Raw genomic sequence first — 18,549 nt, 5'->3', positions numbered from 1 at the left:
AAACCATTTTTTCTTTAAAACAAACAAACAGACTTTAAAACAGTTTTGCGTGATTTTGGAGTGTCCATTGTGTGCTTGTAAATGGAGGTGAGATGCCAAACTTTCAAACTATTGTTGTTTTTGTTTGTTTTCCTCTCCTTAAAGAAGGACACAAGAACAAGTTGTGAAGACGGGAAGGAAGAAAGTAGAGCAGCCGGTTGAGATAATTTGGGTTGGATTACAAACCTAAGTGTGAAAACTGAAGAGTAACGACTAAAGGTGGTGAAGAAACTTCCTGGTTGAAAAACAAAAACGAGATGTGTTGTGAAACTGCTGCTAATCAAATGCGCCATTCCGGTCTGTGTTACTCATAGGAACGAGTTTGACTGGAAGAGATGTGATGTGAAGTGATAGTGTTAATTATTAGTGAACACAGTGGGGGTGGCTTCAGGTAACACGGCTGGCTTTAAAAACCCTTTTCTTCCTTGACATCACATCACTTCACTTCTTCAGCCATGTGGGTGGAGTAGGAGGAGAAACACTGCTTCTGAATCCCCCAGAACATCCCGAAAACAACTGCTTTCGGTTTATGTACCGAGGCTTTTATTATTATTATTATTAAATTCAGGGGCACTTTGGAGGTTTGAGTCAAAACAACACTGGAGAATTCCTGCAGGAGACTTCACTGTGAAACAGACCGGAGTGACTTGTTCTGCTGAAATAGAAAGACTTTAAATAGCTTGAAATAAATAGCTTGTCCTGAAAGTTCCTTCAGCCGGATTGACTGAGTGGCCATGGAGAGATGTGGAGGAGCTTCAGCGACTTACATTCACACTCACCCGTTCGTCCACGAGGTCAAACTGACCACGGCTCAAACGATTCGGGTATGATATATCGTTGAGTTTGTACCTCCTTTTTTTTTTTTTTTTTTTTTTTTTAAATGAAATAGTGCGATAAAAAGTTTGCATATACATTGACGGAGCCTTTAAAACCGTCGGTGTGATGTATGGGTGTGTGTTGTGTTTTTCTTTCTTTCTTCCAATTAGAGGTCAGCTCGCGCGTGTTCATTGCTTCATGGGAGTTTGTGCGCCAGTACTGCGCTGGTTTTGCGCAGGCTCTTCAAGGGCGATGTGTTTTTTTGGGGGGGTGGGGTTAAACGTGTAATAGCAATAATATATATATTTTACTAGCAAGTATTCTTTCAGGACAGCGATGATGAAACGTTTTCGATGGAAAAGGCTCGTGTAGGAGCGGTGTAGAAACGCGTCTATGGGACGCGTTGAAGTCGCTGAAAGTATGCGTTTGATTAACGCATAGCTCGGGGAGGGGGGAACTTGTGTAAACGTGCAGAAGTCTCGGTGCTACATAGGAAACCGCTCGTTAACGTCACGAACAGTATGTCAAAACGTATTAAAATATATGATAATTAAAACGTGTATTATATATTTAAATTTCTATATGGCGTCGTTTAGTTTTAATTAACGCCGTAGGACGCAGTTTGGAATGCAAAGTAAATGCTATGCGAGATTTAAATAATTATGGCTGTGTCCCAAACAACACGTCGTCTTTAAAGAGTTTGTTAGAACGTTACACCCTGATAAACACTGTGTGCAGTTCAGCCAAGTTGAGCTTTCTAAGCATGACCTCCGTAGGCAAATAAGCTGATTTTATTTTCCCAACCACATTGCATATAAAATGCAAACATTCATGTCTACAGTATAAAGGACCATTCTGTGTTTTAAAAAAAAAAAGTAAATAAAATTTCTCCTTCGTGGCTGTAGTGTCGAATAAACTGTACTGTGTCCAAGCATCTGCACAACCTGGCCGTCCCAAAATCATGAAATCCTTGCTGTGCGTAAATCTGCAAAGAATACCATGTATTCTTGTGTAACTCATCCTTTCTCTTCACAGAATGTCATACTGGGCTGTGTGTTCTTCCCCGTTCGCATCACTCTTGCCATCCTCTCCTTCCTGCTTATGTGGGCCGTCGCTCGGCTCCGACTAGCCGGTCTGTCGCAGGAGGAGAGGGCGAAACCGGTCCAAGGCTGGAGACATTGGTTTTTTCATCCAATCATGTGCTTCTTGAGTCGATCCGTGTTCTTCTCCATGGGTTTCCTCTGGATAAAGGTCAAAGGTCGGCAGGCTACACAGAAAGAGGCACCGGTGTTGGCTGTGGCACCCCACAGTGGCTTTCTGGACATGCTGGTCCTCAGCCTAGTTGGACTGCCTACAGTGGTGTCGCGCTCTGAGAATTCCAACCTTCCAGTTATTGGAGGTGAGACATGCATCAAACACTTGGGGAGAGTTTAGATGATGATGGGATGGAGACAAATGTTTCTTCTTTCTTTCTCTCTCAGCACTTTTGGAGTTTAACCAGTCCGTGTTGGTTAGCCGGAAAGATCCTGAGTCGAGGAGGAAGTGCGTGTCTCAAATCAAAGAAAGACTCACTTCCAACGGCTACTGGCCTCAGGTATGATGTGAGGTCAAAGGTCATTTGAGAGCCCTTGACTGCAGCGGGTCACTCTAGAATGACACGCCGAGCTGCGTCACAGTTAAGAGCAAGTGTGTGAATGTGACCACCTGTTCACACACTACCTCTGTGTTTCTCCAGATGCTAATGTTCCCTGAAGGAACAACCACAAATGGTCGAGTCCTCATCAAATTCAAGCCAGGTAAGTGGTGATGATAAAATAACGTGAAGAAATATGAATGGGGGGAAAATGATATTCAGCATAACTGCAACACTGGATTCTTACTTGATTCCCGCTGTCTCTCAGGTGCTTTCTTGGCAGGCGTTCCAGTTCAGCCAGTGTTGCTTCACTACCCTAATAAAATAGTAAGTGAGAAACATGACACAACTACAACACGCTATATTTAATTAGGCAGTTGAATGCTGGACATCTTTTCATGCTGATAGCCAAGCTGGAGACACACTGACCTAAAAGACCATGTAGAAACATGATGTCTGCTGACAGTAGTTGTCAGTTATGCTGAAAAGCATGATTTTGAAATTTGAGCCTATTCAGAAGTGTAACCTGAGGCTGTGTAACTTGTTAAAGGGTGAAAGTTGCAAAAATAAACTGATGCAAAATGGATTTAGTAAAAATGCATGGTGTAGTGACAAGTGAGTCATCAAGTTTTTACCACATGCAGGCCAGTAAAAAAAAAAAAAAGGTGGGGTTTTTTTGTTTGTTTGTTTTTAAGATTTCATGCAAAGCTAGTATTGACATGCAATGTGCACTTCTTAAAGATAAATATATAGAGTAATATTCTTTATAAAGGTGAGAAGAAAATGATAATTTGGGTAAGATTCTCTTTTTAACTATGGCATTTTATCAACAATGTGGGGGGATTAATAATTAGGTAACACGAATATACACACATCAATAAGCAAGGGATAAACAACAAATACTTGCTAAAATGGTATAAAACTGCACAAGATAAAATACTTAATAGTTACAAAACTAACCAGCTGAGCCTTTTTTTTAAGGACTTTTTTTTTTTTTTATCTTTGGCATTAAAACTTGCAAGTTAGTATACTGTTTAGCATTTACTTTATTTATTATTTTAGTTTACCAAAACTAACCCCCCCGCCCCGCCCGCCAAAACAAAAAAAAAAAAAATTGTCTGTTCAATTTTGTTTAATTTCTAAATTGTCTCTTTTGCAGGACACTGTGCGTTGGACTTGGAAAGGAGTATCATGGTAAGGAACTTAAAAATAAATAAATAAAAATGAAATGCAGCAAACAAGCATGTTTATTAGTCCGCATCGCCCGTCTTCGTGACAGTAGGGACTGATATCCACTGCAAACTCCTGATAATGATGTAGAATGTCTGCAGAAGTTGGTGCCTGTTTTAACTTTCACTGTTGTAGCAGCTAGACTCGAGTTTTCTCTCACCAGTCTCGTTCTTTCTCTTGAAGTTAATAAGACAACCAAAAAACCTGCTTGTCTTGTTGCCAAGAAACCAGAAAGCGCAAAGTCCTCTGTTCTGAAGATTTTCCCATGTCAGAACGCTTTACTTTGTGCCTTTATTGGCACAAAACCCTGATACTGGAGATTCCTTCCAAATACTAAATATTCATCCCCTCATAGGAAACATGTATGTAATGTGTTCACTGTACAAGTCCCATTTATTTATTTACTTATTTATTTATTGCTACAGTATCTATGGCGAGTGTGTTTAATATAAACCTGTCCAGAGCTGCTGTTGTACAAAACAACTTCCCAGTAATCAAGATGTGAGAATTCAACAGTGCTATTGAATAAATCATAATGGTTATAATAAATTGTTGTTGTATCGCATAACCTGACTGTTTACATGATTCTGAAAGTACGTTGACGTTCAAGGTGTAGTTCTTTTTGTTGCAGGCTCGATTGTCTCTGGTACACTGCGGCTCAGTTCTACACCAACGTTACAGTAGAGGTACTGTATGGGCTTCTGTGACTGCTATCTCTCTAAATAAATCAGTCTCCCTATAACTTTCATTTCAACTCAACCGAGGGCAATAAACTCCGGCGTTAAATGTTTTTCTTTCGCCATAGTTCCTGCCTGTCTACACACCCTCCCAGGAGGAAAAGGAGAACCCAGAGTTATTTGCAGATAATGTTCAGGAACTCATGGCCAAGTGAGTCATATTTTGAGATGCTGGTTAAATTTGCCATTTTTTTAATGGTATATGGATTTTCTGATGTGCAACATCAGTTGCCTGAAGATTTTTATGTTATGCCTATGTGTGTGTTTCAGAGTCCTGGGAGTTCCGGCTACAGACTATGTGATGGAGGGGCTTTTTCCTGTTACGAAGTTGGGCGGCCTCTCTCTTCCTCTCGAGTCTCCTTCCAGGGAAACTCTGAAAATACTCAAATGTCAAGGGTAAGCTGTGTGGTTTTTTTTTTTTTTTTTTTTTGGTTTTTTTTTGAACACCCGTATACCTCTTCATTCATGCAGTTGCAGTGCAATATAAATCATGCAATCTGCAACTCAAGAGCTGTAATTAATGTTCATATCAAACATCAGAATGGGGAACATTTTTGATCTGAGATTCATGGTTGTTTGTACCAGATGGGCTGGTTTGAGTATTTGAGATTCTGCTGGGATTTTCACACATACAGCGATTCTGATGGTTTCAGACGGGGCAAGGCCAATTTTTGTTTTTGCTGTAGACTGAATGCATTTGGGTTTGAGATGAAAAGATGAATATGAGAAGATTTTTTGGAATTTCAGCTTTTATTTCCTAGTATTTACAGTATCTCACAAAAGTGAGTACACCCCTCCCATTTTTGTAAATATTTAATTATGTTTTCATGTGAAAAACACTGAAGAAATGACACTTTGCTACAATGTAAAGTAGTGAGTGTACAGCTTGTATAACAGTGTAAATTTGCTGTCCTCTCAAAATAACTCCACACACAGCCATTAATGTCTAAACCACTGGCAACAAAAGTGAGTACACCACTAAGTGAAAATGTCCAAATTGGGCCCAAAGTGTCAATATTTTGTGTGGCCACCATTATTTTCCAGCACTGTCTTAACCCTCTTGGGCATGGAGTTCACCAGAGCTTCACAGGTTGCCACTGGAGTCCTCTTCCACTCCCGCCAGCTCTGTGATGTCATCATGGAGATGTTCGAAACCCTGTGCTCCTCCACCTTCCGTTTGAGGATGCAAGACGCACTCGTCTTTGTACTCCTCACCTGGTTGCCGCCACACACGCTTGACACCATCTGAACCAAATAAGTTTATCTTGGTCTCATCAGACCACAGGACATGGTTCCAGTAATCCATGTCCTTAGTCTGCTTGTCTTCAGCAAACTTTTTGCAGGCTCTCTTGTGCATCATCTTTAGAAGAGGCTTCCTTCTGGGACGACAGCCATGCAGATCAATTTGATGCAGTGTGTGGCGTATGGGCTGACCCCCCACCCCTTCAACCTCTGCAGTAATGCTGGCCGCACTCATACATCTATTTCCCAAAGACAACCTCTGGATATGACACTGAGCACGTGCACTCAACTTCTTTGGTCGACCATGGCGAGGCCTGTTCTTAGTGGAACCTGTCCTGTTAAACTGCTGTATGGTCTTGGCCACCGTGCTGCAGCTCAGTGTCGGGGTTTGGCAATTTTCTTATAGCCTAGGCCATCTTTATGTAGAGCAACAATTCTTTTCTTCAGATCCTCAGAGTTCTTTGCCATGAGGTGCTATGTTGAACTTCCAGTGACCAGTATGAGGAAGTGTGAGAGTGATGACACCAAATTGAACACACCTGCTCCCCAATTCACACCTGACACCTTGTAACACTAACAAGTCACATGACACGGGACGGGAAAATGGCTAATTGGGCCCAATTTGGACATTTTACTTAGGGGTGTACTCACTTTTGCTGCCAGCGGTTTAGACATTAATGGCTGCGTGTTGAGTTATTTTGAGGGGACAGCAAATTTACACTGTTACACAAGCTGTACACTCACTACTTTACATTGTAGCAAAGTGTCATTTCTTCAGGGTTGTCACATGAAAAAATATAATCAAATATTTACAAAAATGTGAGGGGTGTACTCACTTTTGTGAGATACTGTATATGAAGACATAGAATGTAGCATGTTTTGTATCAGACCACCCAATTTGTAGGTGAGCAAAAATATTGGAACATGGGGCTGACTCGTGTTTTTTGTTACCCAGGTGTGTCCTGTTAGATTTATTATTTAAACATAATTTGCTGTGAACATCTACTTTTGGTTTTAGCCTTCAGTTTCACCTGTGAACACTGCATTTGTTGTTTAAAAAAGGATAAGCCAACATGAAGATCAGAGAGCTGTCTATGGGAGAAAAGCAAGCTATTTTGAAGCTGAGAAAAGTGGGGAAATCATTGCACAAACTTTGGGTATAGCCAATACAACAATTTGGAATATCCTGAAAAAGAAACCACTGGTGTACTGAGCAACAGACACCGAATGAGTCAATCAAGGAACATGGCTGATGACCGAAACATTGTGAGAGCTGTGAAGGAAAAACCCAACAAATACAACATCAGGTTCCATGTCTGTCAGCCAAGAAAGGGAATTTGAAGCTACAGTGGGCACAGACTGACCGAAACTGAATAGTTGAAGAATGGAAAAAGACCAGGCAACATTTTTACAGTCTTCAGCTGTGTAGTTCTCAGAGCCTGTACCACTGTAGCCTCAGACTCGGAGATCTGTTCTTGGCTGACAGGAGTGGAACCTGCCACTAACTAAATGGTGGGGTTTTTTTTGTTGTTTTTTGTTTGTTTTTTTTGTTTTTTGCATCTCTGTCTGTCCGTCTATGAAAATCCCAGGAGATCTGCAGATTTTGAAATACTCAAACCAGCTTGTCTGGCAGCAACTACCATGCCAAATCACAGAATATTTTCCCCCATTCTGATGTTTTGATGTGAACATTTAACTAAAGCTCTTGATTTGTATCAGCATGACTTTAGGTTTGACTGTTTGAACAATCGTATAAATGAGGTGTACCTGTGTTCCTATTAAAGTAACCAGTGAGTGTATGTGTGTTAGTAGTGGACAGTGTAGCTGAAATTGTATACAGTATTAAAGTTGCCTATATTTTTATTAAAATGCAATCTTAAAATTAATACCTAAAGATTCTTTCAACTTGAATGCAAATCCAAGTTAATGGAGTGTTTTACAAAAATGCAGTAGCATGCATCAGTTGGTAGAGCGGGTTGTCCACTAATCGTAGGGTTGGCAGTTCGATTCCCGGCCCATGTGACTCCACTTTTATTTTATTTTTTTTATATACTATAATTGCAGTTTCTGTGCACCTTTTTATAATTTTGCTCAGCCACTGGTTGCCAGATTTCAACAAGTCTCATTCAAACCAGTATGTGACTGTGAAAGATTCATGTATATAAGACTCTTGCTTTTTTTTTTTTTTTCCCCCTAACACTGTCATCCATTTACTCTGATTATCTCTCTAGTGTAAGTAATGCTCAAGTGGAGACTGTGATCAACACAATGATTGACAGCTGTCACTCAGGGCAGGTCATGGTCACCGTTGATCACTTGATTTCCTTGTTGGGGCTCTCGGACAGACGGACAGCAGCACAAATCTGTTCCTTCTACTCCAAGGTAGTGTGGCACCGCACATATGCAAACATCAGCTACACATGTGTGTAAATATAAATGGTATTTTGTGTACAATTGCACTAATAAAATGCTGTTTGATTTAGAGTGACACATTGGATCTGAGGCTGCTGTGTTTGAGCTTGTGTAGGGCTGCAAGACTCAGGACACCAGAGTCTCTCCTTCACACTGCGTTCCCGGTGAGTTTGTGGTGTATGGGTCTTAAATACATGTTCAAGAGCTGTAGTGGATCCTTTTGTATTGGTGACAAAAGAGCCTGAGGCTGCCATGCTGGTACATGTATACCTTTCAGTTTGAACATGGATAATCCCAGATAATAATACCTTCAGAAACCACAACACAACTATCGCTTAGTTATTGACTTGACCACACAACAAATCTAACTTTAGCTTACCTGAATGACCCCACTGTGGATAATTGTCTATTGCAGAACTTCTCACTTGGTTGAATTGTTTACATCTTATCAAGAGTCTAATTTTACTTTCATTGCATCTATATATACAGTCCCCTCTGAAAGTATTGGAACAGCAATGCCTGTAATTTTTGTTTTGCTAGACACTGAAGACATTTGGGTTTGAGAAGAAAAGATGAATGAGATGACTGAGTAGAATTTTAGCTTTCATTTCCTGATCTTTACGTCTACAGTAGTTGTGTTAAACAACTGGGAGCATGGCACCTTTGGTGGCAGGTCACCCAATTGTTACAGTAGACGAGCAAATGCACATCAAATTAAAGTACACTTAATATTTGGTTGCATGTCCCTTGTGATGCTTTTACATGCTTGTATTGCAGCTTCTTTCGGTTATCGTTTTGTTTTGGGGGTTTTTCCCTTCAGTCTCCTCGTCAGGAGGTGAAATGCATGCTCAATTGGCTTAAGGTCTGGTGATTGACTTGGCCAGTCTAAAATCACATTTTTCCCCCTGATGAAGTCCTTTTGTTGTGTTCTGCTTTTTTTTTTTTTTTTTTTTCTTTTCCCCCCCCTTCTTTGGATCAATGTTTTTGCTCCATGATTAAGTTCCTCCCAATTAAATTGAATGCGTTTCTTTGTAAATTGGCAGACAAAATGTTTCTGTAGACTTCTGAATTGATTCTGCTGTGACCATCATGTGTTGCATAATCAATAAAGATTAGTGAGTCTGTTCCAGAAGCAGCCATGGAAGCCCAAGCCATGACACTACCTCCACCATGCTATATCGCTGAGCTTGTATGATTTTGATTATGAGCAGATCCATTCTTTCTCCAAACTTTGGTTGTTCCATCACTTTGATGGAGCTTAATCTTGGTTCTCAGTACGCAAGTGTCTTTCAGTGGAATTGTAATGGATTTTCTTCTTTTTGACCGTTCGAAGTAATCATTCTGCAATTCTTTTAACGTTACGTGTGATCTTGTTGTACATGTATCTTGGATATTTTGGTCTGTAGTTTTCAGAACTATATATAGTAGAAAATGTCTCCATCTGATCGTGTGAAGGATTTTCCCATGCTAGCACACATCTAAGTGACTGATTCTAACTTAAGTTACCTAGCTGAATGAAATGCGTATTGCTTGTCTCCACACTCAGGGGTGGACTTGGCACTAGACAAAGGTAGGCAACTGCCTTGTGCCCCCAGAAGCCAAGGGCCCCCTAAAAATGCAAATTTTATTTATATTTGTAACTATTGCTAAATAACGTATGCTGAAAATTTTAAATATCAATGTGATGATGACCCTGAAATGAGAGTCTAACAGTTGATAATTCTCTACCAGCATCTTATTTATACTAGTATACCCACCTCCTACTTTCTTTCAGTTAAATCATCATGTGACCTGAAATCTGTGCATTGAGTATACGGAAAAAAGAATATGCATATGAAACTCATGTCCGTGTGCATTTCTGCAGCTGTACAACAGTAATGGTGACGGCTTGCTAAGTGCAGAGGACCTCTCCGGCCTGATGGCAGCGTTGGTGGGATTCCCTCAACACAACATTGCGGAGATGTACTCGGAGTTGACCAACAGAGGACAACCAACTGAGGGTTGGTACAAGAAACGTGACCACTTCATCAAACATACAGTAGAGTAGTTTAAACAAAGTACTTTAATCATTCAAAATATTTCAACCTTTTTAAATATTTAATGTTTGATTGCAATATGTAAGGAATAAAACATGACCAGCCGTGGTGGTGTGGGAAAATAATGAACGATGGCGTGGTGTGATGCGACCTGACTTGAAACGGTGTAACACTTACCACCCTGAAGTTGATTCTTTTCTTACAACAGCATCTCCTGAAGTGGTTTATATACTACTGCAATTTGTCAATGATTACAATCTGTGATTCTAATCCATGAGTCGTGTTAGTTCCCTGTGTTTTAGCAGCTGTAAACTTTTTTTTCAGACTCCAAATCAGATCAGAAAACCTTTTAATAGCCAGTATAATATACATACAGGAATTTGATTTGGTCACAAGAACATTAACGAGAGCTTCCAGTGAGCAGCCATGCACTCAACAACAGCAACATTCAACAATAAATAACAACAAAAGTACTAAACATTAAATAAGAATAGAAACAGGCACAGCAAAAATGGTAACCGTAATGGCAGCGTCAATGACTACGCTGCAATCGACTTTAAATGGATTGGAATTTGCAGTAGTGAATTGAGACGCATGTCTAATTGTAATTAAGGGTGCATGCTACTGTGGAGCAAGCCAGTAGGTGTATGTAGAATGCTGTGTATGAGCTCAATAGGTCAGTAATTGAATGGGTCATGGAAAGAAGCTCTGTTGGTGGCGTGATGTGCAGGTGGCAATTGCTTTGTACAATTGTGAGCTGGTAGAAGGGCAAAAAGGTGGCTGCTGGGATGTGTATTGTCTACAAAGATCTTTTAGTCTCTCTGCTTAGTTCTGGAGGAATACAGGCTCTTGCTGCAGAGAAGCTTGTGACCGATGATCCTCTCAGCAGAGCGAATGACCCGTTGTAGTCGGGTTGGAATTGAAAAGGGCAGAGGCAGATGGGGAACTAGATTGAGTGGTGAGGATGCTCTCTATGGTGGCTGAGTAAAAATTGACAGTATTGACTGAACCTGTTGAGCCTCCTAAGGTGTCTCAGAAAGAACAGCCTTTGAGTGGCTTTCCTAATAGTATCATGAATGTTTTTGTCCCATTTCAGGGTGTTGGTGAAGGTGGTTCCCGATAACATAGTTGACTCCAGGGGGGTGTTGGGGTGGTTTCTTTTTTTCTTTTTTTTTTCTTTTTAAACCTCCTTTTAATTAATTTATTTTTTCAAATGTAAATCCACAAGCATCTCAGCTGTCAACATGTTCTGTTCACCATGAGACAAGATTTGCTGCCTCTGTCCTGTACATGGACTCCTCATTGTTTGATGTGAGGCCCATCATGGTTGTGGCGTCTGAACTTTAAAAGCTTGATGTATGGGTTGTTGGATGAGCAGTCATTTGTGTAAAGTGAAAACAGTTCTGGAGAAAGAGCACAACCTTGAGGTACACCTGTGCTGATGGTTAGAGAGGTTCGCAAGTGATGACCTAGCCATAGGAAATCAGTTCTCCCCTGACAAGTGCTCAGATGGATGTGAAGTTGTAAGAGCTTCTGGTGGTTCATTTCGGGAATGATGTGTTCATGTCAGAATGCTGTACGGTATAATGATTGGCCTATAGGCAAACTGTAGAGAGTCCAGTAGAGGTTCTATGGTTGATTTCAAGTGATCTGAAACCAGATACTCAAAGGACTTCACCACTGAGGTCCGTGTCACTGGCCTATAGTCATTAAGGCCAGTAATAATGCCTTTATTGGGGGATGGGGAATAATGGTCAAAACTTTAAGGGAACTACAGGATGGTAGTGGTTCACTGAAAACCAGAGATCGCTGGTTTGTGTGTTTTTTGGTTTTTTTTTTTTTTTCTCCCCCTCAAGGGAATGGGGAAATGCACCCTCAGACTGCAGCTGCCATTTTGGGAAGGCACCACTTTAAGAAATTAACTTAAAGTTAATTAGTTACAGTTTAATTAGTCAAAAATAAAGTGCAATGTGTTCTAAAGAAAACATCCTTGTGGTGGAAGAGGACTGTTACAAAGCACTGAAACTGGAGACTCCTTCCATAAATGTTAAATGGAAAAACTCCTAACCATTAATTATGCATTTTCTTTAAATGTTTTTTTTTTTTTTTTTGGTGTTTGTTCTAACCAGTTTATTATTTTTTGATGTGGCATGTCTTCCATATTCTGTGAATGAGCTGTTGTATAGAAATTATAATGTATTCAAATTAGTTTTTATTAATATAAACTGCTGATTTGAATGGCATCAGATTTGAGAATTCAGCAGCAATGTGGAATAATGTCTAATAATCAGTGACTTCTTATTTTCCCTCTCTCTTAGGTGCATTGTATGACTTGCTAACGACTCACCCAATATATGAGAAGCTCTTCAAAGAATACTTCAAGCATGAGGAACTAAGACTCGTGGCGGACAGAAATCACAACGGCGTTCCGAATGGAAAGACCGGTCGCAATAACGGCGTTCATAACCGAAATGGACTGAACGAAAAGTGTGACTGAAGAATTCGTTTGAATTATATGCTGTATTTTATTAGGAAAACCAGGATAATTATGAACGTACACGCTATCCACATAGCAATGGATTTTAACAAAGACTGTATGTTTTTGTATGGACTTGCAAAAGATGAGAGGAGATTGTGTGTGCGTTTTAGTATACATTCAATGTTTACAGGTCTGTGTGATGGACTCTTTGTGGTATTTATTTTTTTTTGTATTATTTCTTTTATTTTTTGCATTCACTGTAACCCAAAGTCATTAGTACACCATTAAATGCTACTATACAGTCACTATACAATCAAGAACCTTAGTGCCTTGGTACTATTACTGTTTGTTTTTTGTTTTGTTTTTTAATGTTTGCTGAAGGATTTTGTTTTGTATGTCTGTGTGTCTTTTATATCTCTACTTGTGAGCCTAAGGAGCCTTCCTATAAATAATATTGTCAAGCCATTTTACATTTTAATATATTATGGTTGTAAATAAAACAGTTCATAATATGGTCATTTTGTCCTATCTCATCACTTCACCTTTCTTTTAGTTTCTTCTTCTTTGACCGATGTTTGGGTTGAGTTGGTTTCTCTTTTTCCTCCTTTTTCTTCTTTTCGTCACAGGTGAGGCTGTAGGTTTAATTCATGTCCGTCTTTGCACTTCATGTTTGTTGGTATCTTTGGCCTCTGTAGAAACAGTGGCTTGGGTTTATAACTGCATACACTCATACTGGTCATGACCAGTTTTTCCTGATGCTGTTTAGATTGTTTTACTTTTTCATTTTTTTTCTTTTTTTTTTTTTTTTTTTTGTGCTGCTGCTCACATTCTTGTCACCACTTGCCCTTTTTATTTTTGGCTTCTTTAGTTTTCTCTTATTGCTTCCTGTTCTTGATTCTTGTCTAATTTGAGGAGTGACCAGAACAAATAACTTGTCATGTTTGTTGCGAGCTCTTCAGTCTCTCTGCTTATTCTTGGTCTCCCTCTGCCCATGGGCTTGGCCTATGAAGCTGTCTTCAGTTTCTTTTGTCACCTTTTTCCTCTGCTTTTCCATATGCTTGTGTTCTGAACTCATTTTCTTTCTTGTAGTTATAGTACCTGTGGTCATCTCTTGATCTCTAGTCTTTACCTCTGTAGTCATTGCCACAGTGTGCCTTGTGCACCTACATTTTTTGCCATCTTTGCTCCTTTCTTCTTTTGTCACTTTCTGTCAAATCAAACGTTGCCTCTTTCTGTTGCTTCTCCCTTACATGCTTCTTTACTCCACTCGTTTATGTCTCCGTCTTTTGATTCTTGCTTCCGTTTCTACCATCTGATTTCATCATCCCTTTCTCATCGTCTTCCACCTGGAGCTGCAGTGATGCCGTGTAGCTTCTTGTCAGTCTTTCATCTGTTCTTTTGTCTCCACAGCACAATCTTTAGCTTTGCATTGCTCATGCTTGGACTCATTCTTGCCTTGACTCTCGGTCTCATTCGTTTCCTTTAACCTGCTGGTTCTCTCTGTAAAATCTAGAGCTGAGCTAATACTTTTGAATGAGTCATGTCTTTTGGGTGTGTTCGAGTTTGGTTCTCCTTCTTTTGTTTTAGCACCTTTCTCTGCAGCTTCCTCAGCCCCTGGAACACATTCTCTTGTTCTTTTCTCCCTACTTGGATGTGTAGCAATACTGCTGCTTTTTACAGGCCTTTTAATCTGGAGATTCCATTTGTTGGTTATTTTGCTGCATGTCATAGTTCCCACACCCTCTTTTCTGTTTCCCACTTGCTTTTCTGAAGCTGCTGCACTGTTCCCTTGTGTTGCATTATAGCGTCTTGTGGAAATGTGAACATTTTCACCACCAGCCTTACTGGAAACTAAAACTTTTTTTTCCTTCACAAATTTTCTTCTTGTTCTCCTTCCTGTCAGTATACCAGAATCAGATCTACTCTTAATTTTTGCCACTTTGATATTTTTCTGGCTCTCCACCTTTGGTTGTTTTGTGTCTCCAACCATTTCAGACTTTTGAATTTTCACTCTTTTTTTTTTTTTTCACATTCTGTGTTCCAGCTACAACTTTTAGTTGTAAGTGAATTAAAACTCCTCCTGGTCCTCCTAGTATTCATAACAAATATAGTATTACTTTTAGCATCAGTCTTTGGTGCTTGTTTGCTTACTCTTCCTGATTTTCTTTGTTTACCTTTTCTCTTTATTAATCCTCCTTTTCTGATTTTCACCAAATCCATCGCTCACTTTTCTTGCCTTGCAGCTTCTTGTGGTTATTTATTTGGACTTTCATTCTTTGTACCCCTTCGATTTCAGCCGCCTTCAGGTTTTAACTTGCCGGTCTCCTTATGCTCTTATATCTGTGGTCTTTCTCCTTTCTTGTCCACCAAAACATTTGGGTTCTCTTGGTCCATATGAATCTGAACACCTTCACAGTCCTTCGCTAGTGAACTACCAAGGTTTCTTGTTCTTCTTCCTCCCAGTGTTTTAGGATTGGTGCTACTCTTTGAACTTTTGATCACTTTCTTTCTCTCTGTCTGGAGTTGATTTGTGTATGTATCTTTTCTAGAATTAACCCCCTTGTCATTCTTTAGTTCTAGCTTTCACAGGCCTTATGGTTTCTCTTGAGCTTGCTTTTCTTCTGTATTTACCCTTTTCTTTTGATTTTCACTGGACACATCTCTTACTACTTTTACTACCTTGCAGTTTCTCGAACTTCTCAACACCATATTTCCTCGGTCCTTTTTTTGTCCCATATCCATTTGAGCCTTTTTCAGGTTTTGCTTAGTCACCCTTCTGTGCTCTTTCTTGGATATGGTCTCTATTTCTATGGGTTTGTACATAATCTGAGTTTGCACTACTGCTGATCTTTTCACCGTTTCGTTTTCCATCTCAACTAACTTTCTTCCTCTAGACTTAGATTTTTTTGGGCTATCACATTTGCTTTGGTTTGGAATGTCTCTTGTTTTTGTCTGTCTCTTCTTTATACTGACCATCTCTGTATTCTTATTTCCACCAACACTTGATTGATCTGGACTGATCAAGCTTTTACTTCTTATTATGCTGTAATTTGTTGTTTAAGTTGACCAGCTTCTGTATTTACAGTTTCTTTTTGAATGTCCTCAGTGCAAGCACGTGTAGATTGTGAATCATTCTGGAAAACAGTTAATGGATCAGTAATGGTTGGCCTTGTAGTTGAGGAGGATTGAGTAATGAAGTTATTTTTATCTATGAAAGTTGGTCTCAAATCTGCTGTCTATCGTCGAACTGGAGTTTTCATGAGCTGTTTTATATGTATAAGAAGGTAACAAAGGTACTGTGTTTTTCACACCTAACAGATGTTCTTTTCTCCCCTGGTAGAAATTGCGAATGGTATGGGCATGCGAATTGGCTTGAAATGTGCTGTTGGAGTTTGCTACAGTCTCTTGAATCACCACAGGAGGTACAGAACTGGGACAGAAAAATTGTAACCCCTGACCTGCATTCTGGTCTGGAGAAATCTGGCAGTCAGGTAGAGGTCCAGGTGGTGGATGCAACAACTGCAATGTATTCTGGGTGATGTCTTTCTGCAGAGTTGGAATACCACTTCGATAAGCTTTGTCTGTCTGTGGAGAAACCAGTACAGAGCTGTTGCACAAGGGCACTTCTTTGGTGTTTGATGGCTGATTTGGTAACTTGGGAATTTTACAGGAAGGGCGCAGTGGATGAACTGTGGCATCAGTCATCAGCCCAGACTGGAGAGGTGGAAGAGATTGTGCATCACAGGTTTCAGTTAGAGAATACAGTTTTGTTGGTGACTCAATGTATTCAGCTGTGGTTTTATTGCTTGCATGGCATGCTACTGGCTCTACTGTGCAAGCTGCTGGCACATCCTGTGCATTGTCCTAAAGAAGTAGAAATTAAACCTTTTTGATAATTTGCATACAGATATTCCCTGGTACTAAGGAACCTGTGAGCTGGATTTTCTTATACAGCATATACTATAGTTAATTTGAACACTGTCAGAACATACAAGAAATGCTGTGGTTTATTCTATAAATAGTGTATAAAGGCTTTGTTTATATAAGATTTATATGCATTACTAAGAGTTACTGACCACACCCCCTAGCTGCTCCAGCACATCACTGGTGTTTGAGTCTGAAGATAACAGGGAATGTACAAATGTCATGTTACCAAAAAACCAGAAAGAGCAAAGTCCTCTGTCTTGAAAAAGTAACTGACCTTTACAAGCTGCTGACCACCTATGAAGACATATCTATGATTATTTATTTATTTATTTATTTATTTATTTATTTACTTACTTACTTATATTTGGATAAAGAACACATTTTGGTAACCCGTTTATTATTAGGCTTTGGTTATGGGTAAATCCCTGTGAATGAGTTGTTACTATAGATAATGTATTAGAACAAGTGCATTAATATAAACCTGTGATTTGATTTACAGCTGGAACACCTTCAAATATGATAATTCAACAGTGCATCAACATCACATTAAGGTCTTTAGTTTTTTTTTTTTCTGACTTCTCGGCCATGTCGTAGTAATTCATACGATCAAAGTTGGAGTGCTTCTCCCACTCCAAAACAGCTTTCCTCACAGCTGCAGAGAATGAAAGGTCAGGCCAGTGAATGTAAATGGAGCAAATTACTGGTCTGAAAGAAGGAAGGACACATTTATTGCAAAAGTATATTAGCATTTGATGTTTCTTTAAGTGAAAGACACTGTAGTCGGGGAAATAAGTATTAAACGTGTCAACATTTTTTTTCAGTAAATATATTTCCAGTGACACTATTCACATGAAATTTTCACCAGACTTTGTGTACACTCAAGAACTCCACACATAGAGAAATCCAAATATTAAATTCCATAAATGAAGTTCTGTAGAATAAATTGGAATGACACAGGAAAAAAGTATTGAAACGCTAACTGAAATTGATGTAATACTTAATAGAGAAGCATTTGTTTGTAATGACAGCTTCAAGGCACTTCCTGTATGAAGAAATTAATCAGCCACAGTATTTAGGTGTCATTTTGGCCCATTCTTCTAAACATATTGTCTTTAAATCTTGTTCAATTGGATTCAAGTCAGGTGATTGACTGGGCCATTCTAACACCTTGATTTATTTATTTATTTTTTTTTTTTTTTCTCTGAAACCAATTGAGAGTTTCCTTTGCTGTATGTTTTGGATTGTTGTCCTGATGGAAGGTCCACCCACGTCTCATCTTCATCATCCTCGTGGATGGCAGCAGATTCTTCTCAAGAATCTCCTGGTAAAAGGCTCCATTCATCGATCCTTCAATTATATAAAGTCTGCCAGTACCATGTGATGAAAAACAGCCCCACACCATGATGCTTCCACCTCCAAACTTCACTGTTGGTATAGTGTTTTAAGGGTGATGTGAGGTGCCATTTCTTCTCCAAACATGGTGTGTAGTATGACAGCCAAAAAGTTCAATTTTGTTCTCCTCTGACAGGACTACACTCTCCCCGTATTTCATAGGTTTGTCCAAATGAGTTGTAGCAAATTTTAAACGAGCTCCGACATGCCTGTTCTTTAGTAATGGAGTCTTGTGAGGTGAACATGAGCAGCGGAGTGCATTGTCTATTGTTTTCAGTGTGACAATGGGGAAAAAAAAAAAAAACGTTGACGTGTTCAATACTTTCCCCCCAATGTATATGAAGAGGAGAAGAGCATAACATTTCTATCCTTGTTGATTCCATTGCTTGTTATTTGCATAAACAGTTGGCATTGGTGCAAGATGAAGTGTGTTTGGGTGGATGTAATCTGTATAAGGCATAGTTGGTGTTTGAGAGGCATGGAGATGAGGTCCAGTCCAGAGGTGGTTGGACGTGAGAGGAAATGTTAAGTGCATTGAATGCATATGAAATGGTTGTCGGTAAGGATTCTGTGCAGAGCAGCATGCCTGAGGTTGATGCAGCAGAA

The 18,549-nt window shown here is 39.6% G+C and overlaps 1 protein-coding gene across 2 annotated transcripts; it reads left to right on the top strand.

Moving 5' to 3' along the window:
* Positions 1–310: 310 nt before the first annotated feature.
* On the top strand, positions 311–13,139 carry lpcat4 (lysophosphatidylcholine acyltransferase 4). Of its 2 annotated transcripts, none has more exons than XM_017461805.3 (13): positions 311–863; positions 1,891–2,254; positions 2,337–2,449; positions 2,591–2,651; positions 2,757–2,815; positions 3,648–3,682; positions 4,350–4,404; positions 4,524–4,606; positions 4,726–4,851; positions 7,929–8,079; positions 8,181–8,273; positions 9,974–10,109; positions 12,464–13,139. In XM_017461805.3, exons 1-13 carry the CDS (start codon positions 774–776, stop codon positions 12,640–12,642), a joined length of 1,545 nt encoding a protein of 514 aa, XP_017317294.1. In that variant the 5' UTR covers positions 311–773; the 3' UTR covers positions 12,643–13,139. The 2 variants fall into 2 exon arrangements, with proteins under 2 accessions (XP_017317294.1, XP_017317295.1); XM_017461806.3 differs by lacking the exon at positions 311–863 and adding an exon at positions 1,183–1,374.
* Positions 13,140–18,549: the final 5,410 nt, after the last annotated feature.

This window comes from Ictalurus punctatus, chromosome 29 (genome assembly GCF_001660625.3).
Source record: "Ictalurus punctatus breed USDA103 chromosome 29, Coco_2.0, whole genome shotgun sequence".
Classification (NCBI taxonomy): Eukaryota; Metazoa; Chordata; class Actinopteri; order Siluriformes; family Ictaluridae; genus Ictalurus; species Ictalurus punctatus.
Note: the sequence above shows the minus strand (reverse complement) of the source record. Positions and strands in the feature narration are given on the sequence as shown.